The 19,977-nt window shown below is 43.9% G+C and overlaps 1 protein-coding gene across 1 annotated transcript in view; it reads left to right on the forward strand.

Annotated features, from left to right (window-relative positions):
• LOC144733210 (zinc-binding protein A33-like) overlaps positions 1 to 5,957 on the forward strand; it is a 29,028-nt gene extending 23,071 nt beyond the window's left edge. Inside the window, exon 6 of the mRNA XM_078615004.1 lies at positions 5,309 to 5,957. Within this exon, the coding sequence (XP_078471130.1) occupies positions 5,309 to 5,859 (551 nt within the window). The 3' untranslated portion in view covers positions 5,860 to 5,957. The remainder of the gene's footprint in view (positions 1 to 5,308) is intronic.
• The last annotated feature ends 14,020 nt before the right edge of the window (positions 5,958 to 19,977 follow it).

Raw genomic sequence — 19,977 nt, forward strand, 5'->3', positions numbered from 1 at the left:
ACACACACACACGAGTGTACATCACTACACTATCACAAACACACGAGTGTACATCACTACACTATCACACACACACGAGTGTACATCACTACACTATCACACACACGAGTGTACATCACTACACTATCACACACACACACGAGTGTACATCACGACACTATCTCACACACACGAGTGTACATCACTACACTCACACACACACGAGTGTACATCACTACACTATCACACACACACACGAGTGTACATCACTACACTATCACACACACACACACACGAGTGTACATCACTACACCATCACACACACACACACACGAGTGTACATCACAACACCATCACACACACGAGTGTACATCACTACACTATCACACACACACACAGAGTGTACATCACTACACTATCACACACACAGAGTGTACATCACTACACTATCACACACACACACACACGAGTGTACATCACTACACTATCACACACACACGAGTGTACATCACTACACTATCACACACACACACGAGTGTGCATCACTACACTATCACACACACACACATAGTGTACATCACTACACTATCACACACACACACGAGTGTACATCACTACAATATCTCACACACACACGAGTGTACATCACTACACTATCACACACACACACACAGAGTGTACATCACTACACTATCACACACACACACACAGAGTGTACATCACTACACTATCACACGCACACACGAGTGTACATCACTACACTATCACACACACACGAGTGTACATCACTACACTATCTCACACACACGAGTGTACATCACTACACTCACACACACGAGTGTACATCACTACACTCACACACACACGAGTGTACATCACTACACTATCACACACACACGAGTGTACATCACTACACCATCACACACACGCACACGAGTGTACATCACAACACCATCACACACACGAGTGTACATCACTACACTATCACACACACACACAGAGTGTACATCACTACACTATCACACACACAGAGTGTACATCACTACACTATCACACACACACACACACACGAGTGTACATCACTACACTATCACACACACACGAGTGTACATCGCTACACTATCACACACACACACGAGTGTGCATCACTACACTATCACACACACACACAGAGTGTACATCACTACACTATCACACGCACACACGAGTGTACATCACTACACTATCACACACACACGAGTGTACATCACTACACTATCACACACACACACGAGTGTACATCACTACACTATCACACACACACACGAGTGTGCATCACTACACTATCACACACACACGAGTGTACATCACTACACTATCACACACACGAGTGTACATCACTACACTATCACACACACACGAGTGTACATCACTACACTATCACACACACGAGTGTACATCACTACACTATCACACACACACACGAGTGTACATCACTACACTATCTCACACACACGAGTGTACATCACTACACTCACACACACGAGTGTACATCACTACACTCACACACACACGAGTGTACATCACTACACTATCACACACACACGAGTGTACATCACTACACCATCACACACACGCACACGAGTGTACATCACAACACCATCACACACACGAGTGTACATCACTACACTATCACACACACACACAGAGTGTACATCACTACACTATCACACACACAGAGTGTACATCACTACACTATCACACACACACACACACACGAGTGTACATCACTACACTATCACACACACACGAGTGTACATCGCTACACTATCACACACACACACGAGTGTGCATCACTACACTATCACACACACACACAGAGTGTACATCACTACACTATCACACGCACACACGAGTGTACATCACTACACTATCACACACACACGAGTGTACATCACTACACTATCACACACACACACGAGTGTACATCACTACACTATCACACACACACACGAGTGTGCATCACTACACTATCACACACACACGAGTGTACATCACTACACTATCACACACACGAGTGTACATCACTACACTATCACACACACACGAGTGTACATCACTACACTATCACACACACGAGTGTACATCACTACACTATCACACACACACACGAGTGTACATCACGACACTATCTCACACACACGAGTGTACATCACTACACTCACACACACACGAGTGTACATCACTACACTATCACACACACACACGAGTGTATATCACTACACTATCACACACACACACACACGAGTGTACATCACTACACCATCACACACACACACACACGAGTGTACATCACAACACCATCACACACACGAGTGTACATCACTACACTATCACACACACAGAGTGTACATCACTACACTATCACACACACACACACGAGTGTACATCACTACACTATCACACACACACGAGTGTACATCACTACACTATCACACACACACACGAGTGTGCATCACTACACTATCACACACACACACATAGTGTACATCACTACACTATCACACACACACACGAGTGTACATCACTACAATATCTCACACACACACGAGTGTACATCACTACACTATCACACACACACACACAGAGTGTACATCACTACACTATCACACGCACACACGAGTGTACATCACTACACTATCACACACACACGAGTGTACATCACTACACTATCACACACACACACGAGTGTGCATCACTACACTATCACACACACACACGAGTGTACATCACTACGCTATCACACACACACGAGTGTATATCACTACACTATCACACGCACACACGAGTGTACATCACTACACTATCACACGCACACACGAGTGTACATCACTACACTATCACACACACACGAGTGTATATCACTACACTATCACACGCACACACGAGTGTACATCACTACACTATCACACGCACACACACGAGTGTACATCACTACACTATCACACGCACGAGTGTACATCACTACACTATCACACACACGAGTGTACATCACTACACTATCACACGCACACACGAGTGTACATCACTACACTATCACACACACACGAGTGTACATCACTACACCATCACACACACGAGTGTACATCACTACACTATCACACACACGAGTGTACATCACTACACTATCACACACACACACACACGAGTGTACATCACTACACTATCACACACACGAGTGTGCATCACTACACTATCACACACACACACGAGTGTACATCACTACACTATCACACACACACGAGTGTACATCACTACACTATCACACACACACACGAGTGTGCATCACTACACTATCACACACACACACGAGTGTACATCACTACACTATCACACACACACACAGTGTACATCACTACACTATCACGCACACACGAGTGTACATCACTACACCATCACACACACACAAGTGGACATCACTACACTATCACACACACAGTGTACATCACTACACTATCACACACACGAGTGTACATCACTACACTATCACACACACACACGAGTGTACATCACTACACTATCATACACACACGAGTGTGCATCACTACACTATCACACACACACACACACAAGTTTACATCACTACACCATCACACACACGAGTGTACATCACTACACTAACACACACACGAGTGTACATCACTACACTAACACACACACGAGTGTACATCACTACACTATCACACACACACACGAGTGTACATCACTACACTATCACACACACACACGAGTGTACATCACTACACCATCACACACACGAGTGTACATCACTACACTATCACACACACGAGTGTACATCACTACACTATCACACACACACACGAGTGTACATCACTACACTATCACACACACACACACACGAGTGTACATCACTACACTATCACACACACACACACGAGTGTACATCACTACACTATCACACACACACACACGAGTGTACATCACTACACTATCACACACACAGAGTGTACATCACTACACTATCACACACACACAGAGTGTACATCACTACACTATCACACACACACACACGAGTGTACATCACTACACTATCACACGCACACACAGTGTACATCACTACACTATCACACACACACACACACGCGTGTACATCACTACACTATCACACACACACACGAGTGTACATCACTACACTATCACACACACACACACGAGTGTACATCACTACACTATCACACCCACCTCGTGTGCCGTGCCGGCCTTCACAGGTGCTCACCAACACCACTTGCCCCTACAGTCTGTGAAAGGTGACACACGGGAGATGTTTGTGTTTGTTGTACACACACAGAGACGCTGCGGCGGTGTTGATATCCACGTTGCCGCTGCTGCTGCTGTGATCCACTGCCTCCCACGGGCACTTCCGCACAGTGGGGCTGAACGATGAATCGATTCCAAATCGAAGTCGCAATTTGAAACAATGCGATTAGCAAATCGCAAAAGCTGCGATTTTTGAAAAGTGTTTTATTTTTTATTATTAGAACTTCATTGATTTAACTTAACAATTCTAGATTTGAAGCTTTCGTGACTGCAAGGATTCATACTCTGAGGTTGATTCGGTAAAGTCACGTTGGTAAAATATAATAATAAAATAAAATAATAATAAATGAAAATAACTCAATTCAATCACGATGTTTCGAAGGCAACACAAGTCTCCGTCTTCAGGTGGGACCGTCACAGCTAAATGTACGGTATCACTTTATTTTATTATTATTATTTTACCTACGTGACTTTACCGAAAAAACTTAACAATTGCTCCATGTTTGATCTTTCTATTTAAATAAAGAATTTTAACAAATACATGTTGAAAGCAATTAATACATTTTTAGTTTTCAGCCTTGCATTAGAATATATAGAGCAGTTCACATTGTGATGCTATCATCAAATGTTTTACATCTATTACACAGTGAATATTGAACTGAAGCTCGACTTTTAAAAATGTAGATGACGGGGCAGACAAACGCACCGCTGTACTGTACTTCTGTGCTCTCGCCAGCTGCGCCACCTGCCTTCACCAACGCGCGGTGACCGGCGTGGTGAAGTATGGTCAAATATCCCCCGCGACCCGCACGGTGTAGGGAGGCCCTCATCCAGCAGTGGATGGACAAAGTGCCCGTTACATGTCATCACACCGATAGCTACGCATTACAACGTTGTATAACAATGCTCATTATGAATTGCTCTACTGTAGTGTACGTGCGTGTTAGTGCACGAGTGCTGTTGTTATAGTGGTGCTGTTGTTACACGGCTACTGTGATTGTCGTTACTGCAGACGGACGCTCACCGACTGTGGACCCAAACTCGGCCCACAACAACCTCCAGATTTCCTCGGACCTCAGGACGGTGACGCGGACCGATGTCTCCCAGGGTCGCCCCGATCACCCGCACCGCTTTGATGTCTGGCAACAAGCCCTGTGCTCCGAGAGCTTCTCGTCGGGTCAGCACTACTGGGAGGTGGACGTGGGGGGTGTGGCGTGTTACTGTCAGGTTGGAGTCGCGTACGGGACGATCGCACGCAAAGGGCGTGGTAAAGAGTGCGGGCTGGGACAGAACGACTCATCCTGGGTTTTATATAAAAATAACAACAGCTGGTCAGTGTGGCATGGTGGTGTACGGACCTCAGTGCCGGTGAGGGATCCTCCCCGGAGAGTCGGGTGTCACCTGCACTGGGAGGCGGGGCTGCTGTCGTTCTACCGCGCCGACTCCATGGAGCTGCTGCACTCCGTCCACCACTCGTTTAGTCAACCGCTCTACCCCGCACTGCGTGTGTGTGGTGATGATGGTGACTCAGTGAGGATTCTGGATCTGAGTCGTGCGTGCTGAGAGCACGGAGTGTGAGCAGCGCAGAGAAACGGGCACAACGCACAGACTCACGCACACAAAGACACAGATCTCCCGTGTAGCCTTCACAGGCTGTTGGGGCAAGGGCTGTTAGCGAGCTCCTATGGGGCCGTCCATAAATGACGTCACGCACCTGGGGGGAGGGGTTAGACATTTGTGACGATGGGGGGGGGGGGTGAAAAATGTGACGTCACGTCAAAATGCGCAACTTAAATAAATATAGACAACACGTTCTACTTAATTAAATAGACTTTTTTATAAATGTTTTCTCCTACAACATAAGAGTGCAGTGCCACATTAAATACACACTACAATGACAATAGTTTAAAGCGATTTGAAGCATGTTTTTGGGGGGGGGGGCAGAGCTTTGTGACGTTATATTTGAGGGGGGGGTCTGACTTGTAACGCCGTGTGACGAAGGGTGGGGGGTCAAAAATCGCGTGACGTCATTTATGGACGGCCCCTATGAAGGCCGGCACAGCACACTAGGGGGTGGGTGGCTAACACCACGCCCGGCCGCCTTTGTCTCCCCAGTGGTGATGTTTACACACCGTACCAGGAACTCATTTTTCAGGCTGAGTCGACCTAGGGGAGGCCCATGACCGGTTCACCAACACCAGTGATGATTATCGGAATCAGTCCAGGCTCTCCCCTAGGTCGACTGAGCCTCAAATGAGTACCTGCTGCGATGTGTAAACATCGCCACTGGGGAGACAAAGGCGGGTCGGGCGTGGTGTTGGTCACTGACCCCCTCGTGTGCCACAGTGCCGGACTTCATAGGTGCTTCTAGCAAACAGCACTTGCCTCTACAGTCTGTTAAGGCTACACGGGGATAATTTTCTTTGGGTTAGTTTTTTGGTCTGTACGCCTTTGTGTGTGTGTGTGTCTTTGTTACTGTGTCTGTGCGTGTCTTTGTTCTTGTGTTTGTGCCTTTGTTACTGTGTCTGTGCGTATCTTTGTCTTTGTGTGTCTTTGATATTGTGTTTGTGTCTTTGTTTCTGTGTCTGTGCGTGTCTTTGTGTATTTCTGGGCGTGGTGCTGCCTACCCACTCCCTCGTGTGTCACAGTGCCGGCCTTCATAGTTGCTACTCGCTACGAACAGCACTTGCCCCAACAGTCTGTTAAGGGTACACGGGGGATCTTTGTCTTTAGCGTATAGAGGGACATGTGCGTAGTGTGTGGTGGAGCGGTGGTGCAGTGGTTAGCGCACTGGTGGGGGAGGGCGGGGGGAGCCAAGCTTCTCTCTGACGTCATCGTCCCTCGCACCGCGCGCCGCGTGGCGCTCAACGCCGAGAGGGCGGAGCTCCACCGCGGACGTGCTGGGAACACGCGTCACGTGACGCTGCGGGGTGACGCGCGCCGTCCCCCTCGTGGTCACTCGCGCGTTGGGCGATAAACCCGGGGTGGGAATGGGATGGCATCACTAGGGGGGGACTACTCGTGGTGTGTGCCGAGTGTCGCTGGGCCAAAACATTGTTGTTATAACCTGGGGTCGAGTGACCCCCTCCTCCCCCCACCCAAACTAGTTTTATTTTACAGGGCATAGAGAGAGATATAAGCCATTTTAACACCTAGTAGTAGTAGGAGGTCTTTCACCACCAATATTCGTAAAGATTTGTTTTGATTAATATTTTATTTATCTGCTCTAAGACTAGGGCCTGAAGCCACAACCTTCGATTCATGGGATAACGCTTCTGCTGACAACAATAGGAACTGTGTTTTGACTTTGAAGTGGGTTTAAGTTATTAAGCGCCTGATATATATCTAGAGTGATGATCTACCTTACAATACGACACGACTAACATTGTCTCAACACGCATTAATAACACAAAGACACTGTGTGTTATTACAGGGATAGAGACAACACAAACTCCAAATTTCCAGCAACTGTCAGGGTCGGAATCCAACCAATGACCTCTTGCATACCAGGCGAGGGAGTTAACATATCCTAGCCACAACGGCGTCCCTCCTTAACGTGAGACACCAATCCGGTGTGAACCCAACCTCGAGTCTCAGGCTGTTTAGCATCGCTTAGATGATTTGAGACGCATTGATTATATCGTACCAGTTGTGTACTTGTGTGAACGCTAATCGCATTGTGCTCTGGGCTGTGGGTGAGATTTATATTTGCTTCATTGCTGGCATGGGTTTGACTTGTTTTGCTTTTTTCATTTTTGTGACCCAGGTCACTCTTGTCAATGAGACTCACCCTGATCTCCTGAGTTCTCACCTCGTTAAATTAAAATTCAACTCGACTTGATCATCAGCATCAGCAGAAGTATCATCAGCAGAAGAATTAGTAACAGGGGCAACAGCATCAACAGCAGTAGCTCCATCATAATTATCATCAGCATCAGGAGTAGAACAAGTAACATCAATAATAATGGAATCATTATCAGCAGTAACAGAATCATCATCAGCAGCAGAACCAGCATCATTATCATCACTTTTGCAACCGAGACTCATCCTGGTCTCTTGAGTTCTCACCTGGTTAAACAAATCGACTTTAACACGTAGGCTTTCGCGACCAATATTATCAATGATAAAGGTTTATTGGGTTAGATCGCGTACTACATAGACTTGATTGTGTTCTGGGTTACCTGTGAATTGTAATCACATTGTATTGTGGGTCAAGGGTCAATGTGTTCTGGGTGAATAAAAAATAAAATCTGAAAATCTATTGCCAAGATTGTCATCTAGACTGTGAATGTGACTCTCTCATAGCTGAGACTGACTTGTGTAAACATGTATTTTTTTGGGATGGTTGCTGTTGTTTTGTTTGTTTAGATGTCATTAACGGATATTAAACCCTGGCACAGTTAGTAAATCTACAGCTTACGCCTTCACAGGTAAGTGCTGTCTGTAGCCTTGGGCCACATTCCATGGCGCATCTCGTGTTATTTTTTGCTGCACTCTGTCAGTTTGCTTGTTCCTCGTCATCATGAGCTATGATGATGAATGGATCCTGACTGATAGATGATGATGAAGAGCACGATGATGATAATGACTACACATCGTAATGATGACCACCACCCACTCACCTGCACCCAACACTCTCCTCCCCGACACCTGCTACTCCCGAACCTAATACCCCCTCAGCCGTCTACAGAGACCCTCCCTCCCACCCGCCCTCACACCTGCTCGGCCATACACCTGCCCATCCTGCCACCCTCCCACCTGCCAACCTCATTCTTTTTAAAGCGCCCATTTCCGTCTGATTTCTCTCCCAGCTGATCACCTGCACACCCGCTCACTCACCCACCGGCACAAAGGCAAAGATCCCCCGAATAGCCTGAACAGACTGTTGGGCAAGTCCTGTTAGCGAACATCTATGAAGGCCGACACGGCACACGAGTGGGTGGGCGGCCATCACAAAGCCCGGCCGCCTTTGTCTCCCGAGTGGTGATATTTATACTCCACACCAGATACTCATTTGAGGCTGAATCGACCTAAGGGAGGCTCATGACCAGTTCAGACAATGGTCATTGGTGTTGGTGGCCATGAGTGGGAATTGAACTTGGATCGGCAGGTTCATAGCACAGCGCACTAACCACTACAACACCAATCTCCACCGACACACACACACCTGCTCAACCACCCACACAATCACCCTCCTACCCTCCCACTTGATCCCCCACTCATTTACACGTGAAGTTGTGAGATGATTTGTCAAAAAAATTAACAATTTAATGTTTACTATTTTTTAAAGACAATTTTAAACAGTTATGCTAACATAAATCCAGAACAAATAAATATCAATGATAGAGACGACATACCTTTTTTTTTTATAAACCCTTTAATAAGAATGTTTTACAAGGTACGGCTTGGTGCAGAAACCCACAGAGCCTCACCATAGGCGACGAAATCAGTCCAAGGGACAAACCATCACCGTTTGCCTGGCCACTCTGGGTTTTGTAAAAATCGTGACCTCTAAACCCGAACACCGCGGTGTGAATGCAACGCTCCTGTCTAAGCAGTTGAGTCGATTCGTGTCTTGGTTAGTCACATTTCCACGGAGTGTTTCGTGATGTTTGTAACCTCGTGCGAAGTAATGTTGGTTTCCTTGTTCATCTCCGATGTTGTGAGTCCCCAGGATGTTGATGGTTAAAATATTTTACCTGGAAAGTCGCTCGATTAAACTTCTCATTCGCAAGGGTGTCCAAGGTGTCAAGTGACAAATGCGTAAAAACTTCAATAAAACGATTTACTACGGACTATATTTTGTTATATTTTATCAGGTAAGGCACACTGAGCAATGTAGCTCTTTTTCATAAACGATCTGGCCATCACAGATGATAGCTCAACGAAGTGGCTTATAATCACGTGGAAATGTATAGCAGAAGCTTAATACTCTAAACGCGTGATGTTGATTCTAAATGTGGAGGGAGTAAACGACCCCAGTGAGAGAGACACGCTAACTCCTAATATGCAGCAGGCGTCGGGGTCGGGATCGAATCCACGACCTCCTGCAGACCAGGCGAGGGAGTTAACATCTAATCACTCCAAATAAAAACGTTACAATCTACATCTTACACGGTTTACGTTTATAAACAACGTGAAACACATTGATACAGAGCCAAGAACAGAGGCAAGGCAAAACACCCACGAGCATCAGAGGGCAGTCAAACGCACGAAAGCGCGGTGCGCACTGACGGTTCATGTGGGACGTTCTCTCGCTGTCACAAAGTAACTCAACGCGTTCGTAAAACACTGCGTGGAGCTTAAAAGTAACATTAAACGACGTTTCAGGCAACGGACCTATTCATAGGACATCATTGAGAGTTAAAGGAGGAGGGCGATTCTGAATGAGTGCGTGCGTGCTTGGGGTTTGTACTCTGATGATCGTTGCTTGAGTGAATGTAAGGGTTTGGAATTGGTTCCCACGCACGCGTTTCTCTCTGTGTGCACGTGGCAGAGTTAAGCGGATCAACAGCGAATTAATAAATAAATAACAACGCCAGCCTCTGTAGCGCCTAAGCATGGCGAGCCGTTCTCCAATCACCAAAATGTTTTGGTGACGCTACGTTTGGCAGTGGCGCACAAATAACAACAACAAACAATCTCAGCACATTCGTAGAGTCGCTCTACCTCTCGTGCTGTGAAGAGGGGCCTTTGCTCGAAACGTCGCCTGTTGTATACAGTACTGCCTTTTAAGGCCACAGAGTGTCATGAATAAACGTGAGTTTTTATTGTTAAAAATACGTGTGTATTTGCACGTGTACATATATATTTTTGTGCATTTCAGTTTCTACGTGTCTTTGAGAGTGCAACTCACACCACTGAGTAGCTATGCGAGTGTGTGTTAATATTTACTACCCAGATTCAAGCGATGAGGTTGTCCATAACATGACACATCACACTATCTACTGTGTACAGCTCAGATACAGTATACCTGTGTGTAATGTTGTTACATACCCTCACCATGTACTATAGCTGAGTTACATACAGTGCATAGTGTGCTGTATAGTGTGATGTGTAATGCTGTTACATACCCTCACCATGTACTATAGCTGAGTTATAGACAGTGCATAGTGTGCTGTATAGTGTGATGTGTAATGTTGTTACATACCCTCACCATGTACTACAGCTGAGTTATAGACAGTGCATAATGTGCTGTATAGTGTGATGTGTAATGCTGTTACATACCCTCACCATGTACTTAGCTGAGTTATATACAGTGCATAGTGTGCTGTATAGTGTGATGTGTAATGTTGTTACATACCCATACCTGTCAACCCATATGGGTTTACCCGTATTGTTTCTTGCTGTGGTTGTCCCACCTGATGACGGACGCTTGTGTTGCGCCCGAAACGTCGTGATTTAATTAATTTTATACCTACGTGACTATTAAATTATAATTATTACTTGACGCTCACGCCATTTGGTTCAGGGCACGGGGTCTGCAACCTGCAGCTCCGTAGCGGCGTGCGGCTCTTTGAGGGACGGCTGCTTCGTGAGCCGTTTTTATTTATCAAGGACCAACACCACCACCGTCTCTCGTATTCACACCACATTCTTATTTATCAAGCACCACCACCACCGTCTCTCGTACTCACACCACATTCTTATTTATCAAGGACCACCACCACAGTCTCTCGTACTCACACCACGTTATTATTTATCAAGGACCACCACCACAGTCTCTCGTATTCACACCACATTCTTATTTATCAAGCACCACCAGCACCGTCTCTCGTACTCACACCACGTTCTTATTTATCAAGGACCACCACCACAGTCTCTCGTACTCACACCACGTTCTTATTTATCACGCATCACCACCAGCACCGTCTCTCGTACCCACACCACGTTTTTATTTATCAAGGACCACCACCACCGTCTCTCGTACTCACACCACATTCTTATTTATCAAGGACCACCACCACCACGGTCTCCCGTAGTCACACCACGTTCTTATTTATCAAGGACCACCACCACCACGGTCTCTCGTACTCACACCACGTTTTTATTTATCAAGGACCACCACCACCGTCTCTCGTACTCACACCACGTTTTTACTTATCAAGGACCACCACCACCGTCTTGTACCCACAACTCGTTGCATTGCAGCTCTTGAAATAACGTGTTGGGTTTTTTTACTTACCGAATTGTAACAAACAAAGAAAACATGTCTCGTTATTTTGGTTTCTGAACCCCCTGGTTTAGGGGAATCGGTTTTTTAAACCCTGAATACGCTCTGACAGCGGTGTAGTTTGCTGGGCAAAACGCACAGCCTCACCCTAGCCAGTGTTTTGTTTACGTGACAAACCTTTCTCATTGATTGTGTCGGGTGGTGGCGGGTTTAACGACACGTTAAATATTTACGCGATCTAACCAAAAAACACGTTAAATGAATAATATTCGTCGCGATTAGCCTACTTATATTTTTAAATCTGAAAAGACAGTACGAAGCGATAGAGGGACAGTACGGCTCCCCGGGACCATGGTTACTAATTGAAGTGCTAATGATGATTGATGGGACGAGCGTTGACAGGATCACGTGAGGGGAAGCACGTGACCCAATGGTCGTGAAGTGTAACAAGGGCAATCTTAATTTAGGAGCTTTCGTGACTGCAGGAATTATTCTTTGGTTCTTTTCGGTTAAGTCACGTCTAAAAATAAAATAATAAATTAAAATAAAATAACATATTACGACGTTTCGATTGCAACACAAGCAATCATCATCAGGCATAAAAGAAATAGCAACAAAAATCTAACTGTCTATAGTTTTTTCTAGTTAGATTTTTGTTGCTATTTCTTTTATGCCTGATGATGATTGCTTGTGTTGCAATCGAAACGTCGTAATATGTTATTTTATTTTAATTTATTATTTTATTTTTAGGTGTAACAAGGGCGTAGATTGAATAAGAGACGGGTGCGAACCGGACCTGGGAGCTGTTGTTGTTGTGGGGAATCGCCGTCGTCTCCATCGTCTCTGAGTAGTCTTGAGGCTAGAATTACATTGTCTCATCAGAATAGAGTCGTCTAATTACCCAAGTGTATATCGTCACTCGTTACGTTGTCAGCAGACTTTATTCATAATAAATATACATGAAGAATAAGACGGTGTCTCTGAGAGCTACGTTACAAATGCAACGCCACGTCTACACAGGTGAGCACGGGCTGCCGCGGGGAACATTCCAGGGCGAGTCTAGTGGTGTTCATATTTTAACTGCAGGTGAAGTCAGATCGTTTCCTTGTTCGTCGTGGCTGCTCCATGCTTTTTACATATCGCTTCGGTGGCTAGGAGATGTTAACTACCTTGCCTGGTATACAGGAGGTCGTGGGTTCCATTCCAACCCTGACGCCTGCTGCTGTATATTTGTAGTTTGCGTGTCTCTCTCGCCGTGGTCCCGTGGATTTTTTTCTGCTTCCTATGGTTTCCCCTCGACATTTAGAATCAACGTCATGCGTTTAAAGTTTTTGGCTGAAAAAATATCCACGCGAAAAGCCACTTTGTTGAGCTTTCAATCGTGGCCAGGTCGCTTAAAGAAAGAGCTACATAGCTCAGTGGATTTTACCTGGTAAAATATAAAGAAATATTTTTAATAGAATTTGCCAAAATCAGCCAGAGTAAAGGATGTAAAATGTTGACATTGACAAGAATAGGTGATGAAGACTTCTTTTGTTTAGGTATTGACGATTTTAAACATTGAACAATATATTTTATATTCTTGGTTCTTTAGGTAAAGTCACGTAGATATTTTTATTTTTTTACCGAAACAATCAAAGCGTATGGATTCTTGCAGTCACGAAAGCTTCAAATCAAGAATTACGTCGTCAAAGTAAAAAAGTCACATCTGCGATAAAATCACGCGTAGTGAATTGAAAGAGACATTGATGAGGCGTCAATCATTAATGTTGTACAACAACAACAACAGCAGCTGCTGTTGTGCGTCAACAAGCTGAACTACTCGCACGCCGTTCGCCACAACGCGCTACAGACGCAGTCCATGGCGACACGGAGCCAAGGCGAAGTCGTCGCTGCACTCCGACAACAAAGAAAGCGGTGGATAAAGCAAAGCACTTTGTGGCAATCGCCCGAATGTCAACAAGACGCAGGGAACTACTAACTTTTATATTTATATATACTGTAGATGTCCATAATGCTGGTTGTCTGGGTTAGATGGTTAACCGCCATTAAAACTGTATAATGGATATTGGTCGCGAAAGCTTTACGTGTTTAACTACTGTTAGGTGTTCTAGATTTGAAGCTTTCGTGACTGCAAGGATTCATATTCTTAGGGTTTTTTCGGTAAAGTCACGTAGGTAAAAAATTATAAGTAATAAAAGTAAAATAAAATAAAAATCACGACGTTTCGGAGGCTTGTGTTGCCTCCGAAACGTCGTGATTTTTTATTTAATTTTTATTTTACTTTTATTAATTTTTATTTAGAATTTTTACCTACGTGACTTTACCGAAAAAACTAAGAATACAGTTAGGTGTGTTATGGTGTTAAAATACTGTGGATGTGTTATGGTGATGTGTTAACTTTCCTTGTACTTGCCCTACTATCATGTTTGTGTTCTGTTTGTTGTTGTAACGTTCTTACCCCGTGCTCCTACTGGACATCTGTTACAAAGAGCTTTACAGGTCATCGGATTCCTCGTGCAGTGTAAATATTCCGATTCTGGTGTACGTCAGTTCAAAGATGCCAAATTAACATCTGTGATAATAACAAATCGCGTTACCGGTATCTGCTTTGATCCACATTGCTCACCGTAGCTGTTGGGCTGTTCGGGATGTACCACTCAGTCAGCGGTTGGGGGGGGGTAACAATAATTTTGCATTAACTTATACTTTAAAACATAATCAACAAAGCAAGACAGAATTATAAAATCACTGTAAGTGTTATAGCATAATGTATAACAAATTACAATTTGAATTGACGGAATATGGTAGTTTTAGTCGTAACATTGTGAAGTAATGGAATAGAATCACCCCTGTGGTTGATAATGGTTTCTCTCACCGTGGGTCATAGCGGACAAATTATTTTATTCAATTGTAATTCAACTTTAAAGCATGTTTTAAACATGTTATTGTATTTAAACTTTTAAATATAGAAACACTTTCTTTCGTGTAAACATCCCCGATTATAAATGTTGTTTTGGCTAATCAACAGGCGGGAAATAATGAGCGTTAGCGTGACACACGCTTTTACTTGTTAAAGCCAACGGCGCGAATCTACAGGTACATCTAGACAGGTTTGTATGTTTGTGTGATGCGGGGCTTGTTTTTACATTCCTTAAACATCTGAGCACATTCCATGGGGTACCTCGTGAGGTTTGTAACCCCGTGTAAAGTAATTTTATATCATTGCTTCTTGTCTCTCTGCGAGCACTGATACAAATACTCACCACTCACCATCTACACACGACAAACCAGCCGATATTCACAAATATTACTCACCATCTCATATGCACACACACTACTCACCACTCACCATACACACACATTACTCACCACTCACCATCCACACAAACTACTCACCACTCACCATACACACACACTACTCACCACTCACCATCTCATATGCACATAAACACTACTCACCACTCACCATACACACACACTACTCACCACTCACCATCCAAACACATTACTCACCACTCACCATCCACACACACTACTCACCACTCAACATCCACACACTACTCACCATCCACACACACTACTCACCTTCCAAACAAACTACTCACTATCCACACACACTACTCACCAGCCGCCATTAACCAGGGGGAACATCTCCCCCAGGAATAAACCCGTTTCGCAGATATTCTGATGGAGATAATGAGACCAAGAAAGAACTGCAAAGTGTAAAAACAAATCCTTGCAGAAGGAAGAGGCAATGACAGCAACGAGAAAAAGGCAGCTCCAACCAACTCGCCTTCGCCTTAAATTGACTTTTTCGATTTAAAGCTTTCGTGACTGCAGGGATTCATCTTCTTGGTTCTTTCGGTAAAGTCACGTAGAAGGGAAGTAATAAAATAATAAAAAAGAAAACATAATAAAATAATTGTTTTATTTTTATTATTTTTGGTTCTTTCGGTAAAGTTACGTGACTTTACCGAGAGAACCAAGAAATTAAATGGACTTGCTCCTTCCTACATTCATGATCTCCTTCAACCACGAATATTCCATCAAGATCGTCAAGATCCTCAGCTTGTGCATTCCTCACTGTCCCACCGTCTCCAGGCTACACACGTGGAGGTCCGTTGGCAATTGTGGCACCTACACTCTGCAACTCGTAGCCCTTCGAGGTCAAGGGGACTTCCGAGACACGCTCATCTTCACATCTCCACTAAAGCCGTCTCTGTTTAAAATGGCTTTCTCCCTTTAGTGATGTTCAAACGTTCTTCTCACTTCTTTCATTGGGTGATGTTCACTATTTTCTGACTTACCACGCATAGCACCCCGAGAGCGATTGTTCAATGGTGCTTTGTAAATGTTAATTATAATATTACCATTACTGCATGATTATGTAATCAGTAGAAATGTATTATTTAATTATAAAAATACTATTACTGCATTAGCGTCATAGTATTATAGCACGAGCATTTATTTATTATTTATTTATTATTTAGGTGTCAGTATTAAACAGTTATTATAATTAAGTCATTAATACATGAAAAAACGCAAAATCATTTTATTATCCATTTCCAATTACATAATAATTAAATTATTATAATAACATAATAAAACTATACTAGTTAAATTATTATTACTTGACGCTGACGCCAGTTGGTTCAGGGCACGGGGTCGGCAACCTGCAGCTCCGTAGCGGAGTGCGGCCCTTTGAGGGACGGCTGCTTCGTGAGACGTTTTTATTTATCAAGGACCACCACCACCACCGTCTCTCGTACTCACACCACGTTTTTATTTATCAAGGACCACCACCACCGTGTCTCGTACTCACACCATGTTGCATTGGGGCTCTTGAAATAATAACTTATCGAATTGTAAAAAATAAGAAAAAATGTCTCTCCTTGTTGTTTTGGTTTCTGAACCTCCTGGTTTAGGGGAATCTTTTTTTGTTAAACCTTGAATACGAACTGACAGCTGTATGGTTTGCTGGGCAAGACGCACAGCCTCACCCTAGCGGGAAATGTTTATATTATTATTACACGCTTTTATTTAACTCACTCTGTTGTTGTCGTATCCTCAAATCTTGTAACTCAATTTTAACCCACTTCCCAATGTGGTATCGACTGCAAACTTTGTATACTTACGTCATACTGATGACAATACTATACTCTATAAAAACAAGTATTTTTAAACATAAATTTGTACATGTTATGTTTCGGCTTGGGTCTAATTGTCCACGCTCAACTAACGTTGGCTGTAAATCACCACGGTCCCTTACGTTGTGGCAAGCTTCGGGGCCACTTCCTGGAGTCGTCGAGTTCTGCCATTACGAGTATGGTACAATTTCGATTTAAAGCTTTCGTGACTGCAGGGATTCATCTTCTTGGTTCTTTCAGTAAAGTCACGTAGAAGGGAAATAATAAAATAATACAAATGAAACATAATAAAAAAATTTCAATGAAACATAATAAATAATAAAATTAAAACATAATTAAATAATACAAATAAAACATAATAAAATAACACCATCGCAGGAGATCACATAGGACATCGGGTCATCACGCTCAAGGATGAACACGAGACACGTAAGGTGAGGCCCTCAAGGAGTGAGAGCTACTCAGATACAGTTAATACTATACCACAACTCGAGCTGATACAAGCTGTCACTGGCCATAACAACATGGGAAGTAAATAATCAGTCTCGATTTAAAGCTTTCGTGACTGCAGGGATTCATCTTCTTGGTTCTTTCGGTAAAGTCACGTAGAAGGGAAGTAATAAAATAATACAAATAAAACATAATAAAATACAGTTCTCACGACGTTTCGGCCACAACGCAAGCAGCCGAGGCGACAGCTTCTGACGCTGTCGCCTCGGCTGCTTGCGTTGTGGCCGAAACGTCGTGAGAATTATTTTGTAATGTTTTATTTTTATTATTTTATTACTTCCCTTCTACGTGACTTTACCGAAAGAACCAAGAAGAGTATGGTACATTTCATTAAAGCGTGTTTAAAAAAAAAGTATTTTAAAATATTACTTATTTTGTTTACGTGACAAACCTTACTCATTGGTTGTGTCGGTTGGTGGCGAGTTTAACGACACTTTTATATTTACGCGATCTAACTCAAAAACACGTTTTATAGATAATATTTGTCGCGATAGCCTACTTATAATTTTAAATCTTTAATAAAACTTTACACGGTGAGGTTTACAGTGGAAAAACACAGCCTCAGCCATCACCGTTTTCATGATTACCGTGGGGTTTTTGTAAAAATATTTCAATTGCGACTCTTTAACCTTGACACTGTGTGTGAATGTGACGCCACGTCTACACAGGTGAGTACGGGCTGCCGCGTGCAACATTCCAGGGCGCGTCTCGTGGTGTTCATAATTTAGCTGCAGGTGAAGTCAGTTTGCTTCCTTGTTCGTTGTCGCTGCTCTGTGATTTTTTTTTACATCTTGCTGCGGTGGCTGGAAGATGTTAACTACCTCGCCTGGTATACAGGAGGTCGTGGGATCGATCCCGGCTCTGACGCCTGTACATGCAATTAGAGTTTGCTTGTCTCTCTCCCCGTAGTCGCGTGAATTTGTCTCCGGGTTCTCCGATTATTCCCTTCACACTTAGAAAAGTGCGTTTAGAGTGTTTGGCTGCTAGAAATGTCCACGTAATAAGCCACGTCGTTGAGCTATCAATTGTGGCCAGGTCGCTTCTGAAAAGAGCTATAAACCTCAGTGGGCCTTACCTGGTCAAATACAAATAGGTTTATAGAATCGTCCAAACTTAGCAATTCCAGGATGTCAAATCTTAACATTGCCAATAGGTGATGAATATATATTTTTTAGGTTATTAAGATTTAAATCCTCGATTTTTTTACGCAAAATAGGAAAATTGACGGTAAAAGTCATGTAGATAATGAGCTTAAATGAACCACGATGTTTGTTTAGCCAGAGGCTGTTCGCTGTTGTAATGCGTGAGGCCACCCACCCAGTGACCCAACCACTCAACCGCACGCCCCTCCCAGCCACCCTTCCTCCAGCCCTCCCTCACCGCCTGCTCGCCCACCCTTCACGCCATCCTCCTGCTCATCTGTCTCCCCTCTCACCAAATAACCCCCCCCCCTTACTCATTCAAACTCCACCACCCACTCACCCGCACCTTCGATTAGCACGAGTGGCTACGTACGCTACGACATAAGTTCAACATACATATTCTCCCACTTACCCACACACCTACTCACCCAACCGCTTACCCACACACTAAACCAATCACCACCTACACACTCACCCACACACCTTCGTTTAGCACGGTTGACTACGTACGGTGAAAAAAAAGTCCAACATACATACAACCACTGTCCACTCAGAATAAAACGGTGTCATAGGAATAAAAAAAAACTAAAAAATAATTGACAGATGAACAGAGGATGCATGAAGCCAGTAGTTAAATATTAGTTGATAAAGGTGGAAGACGATTACAGACTGTGAAGCTTATACAAACAGGCCTTGCAAGAAAAAA

The sequence above is a fragment of the Lampetra planeri genome, chromosome 45 (genome assembly GCF_965212315.1).
Source record: "Lampetra planeri chromosome 45, kcLamPlan1.2.h2, whole genome shotgun sequence".
Taxonomy (NCBI): Eukaryota; Metazoa; Chordata; class Hyperoartia; order Petromyzontiformes; family Petromyzontidae; genus Lampetra; species Lampetra planeri.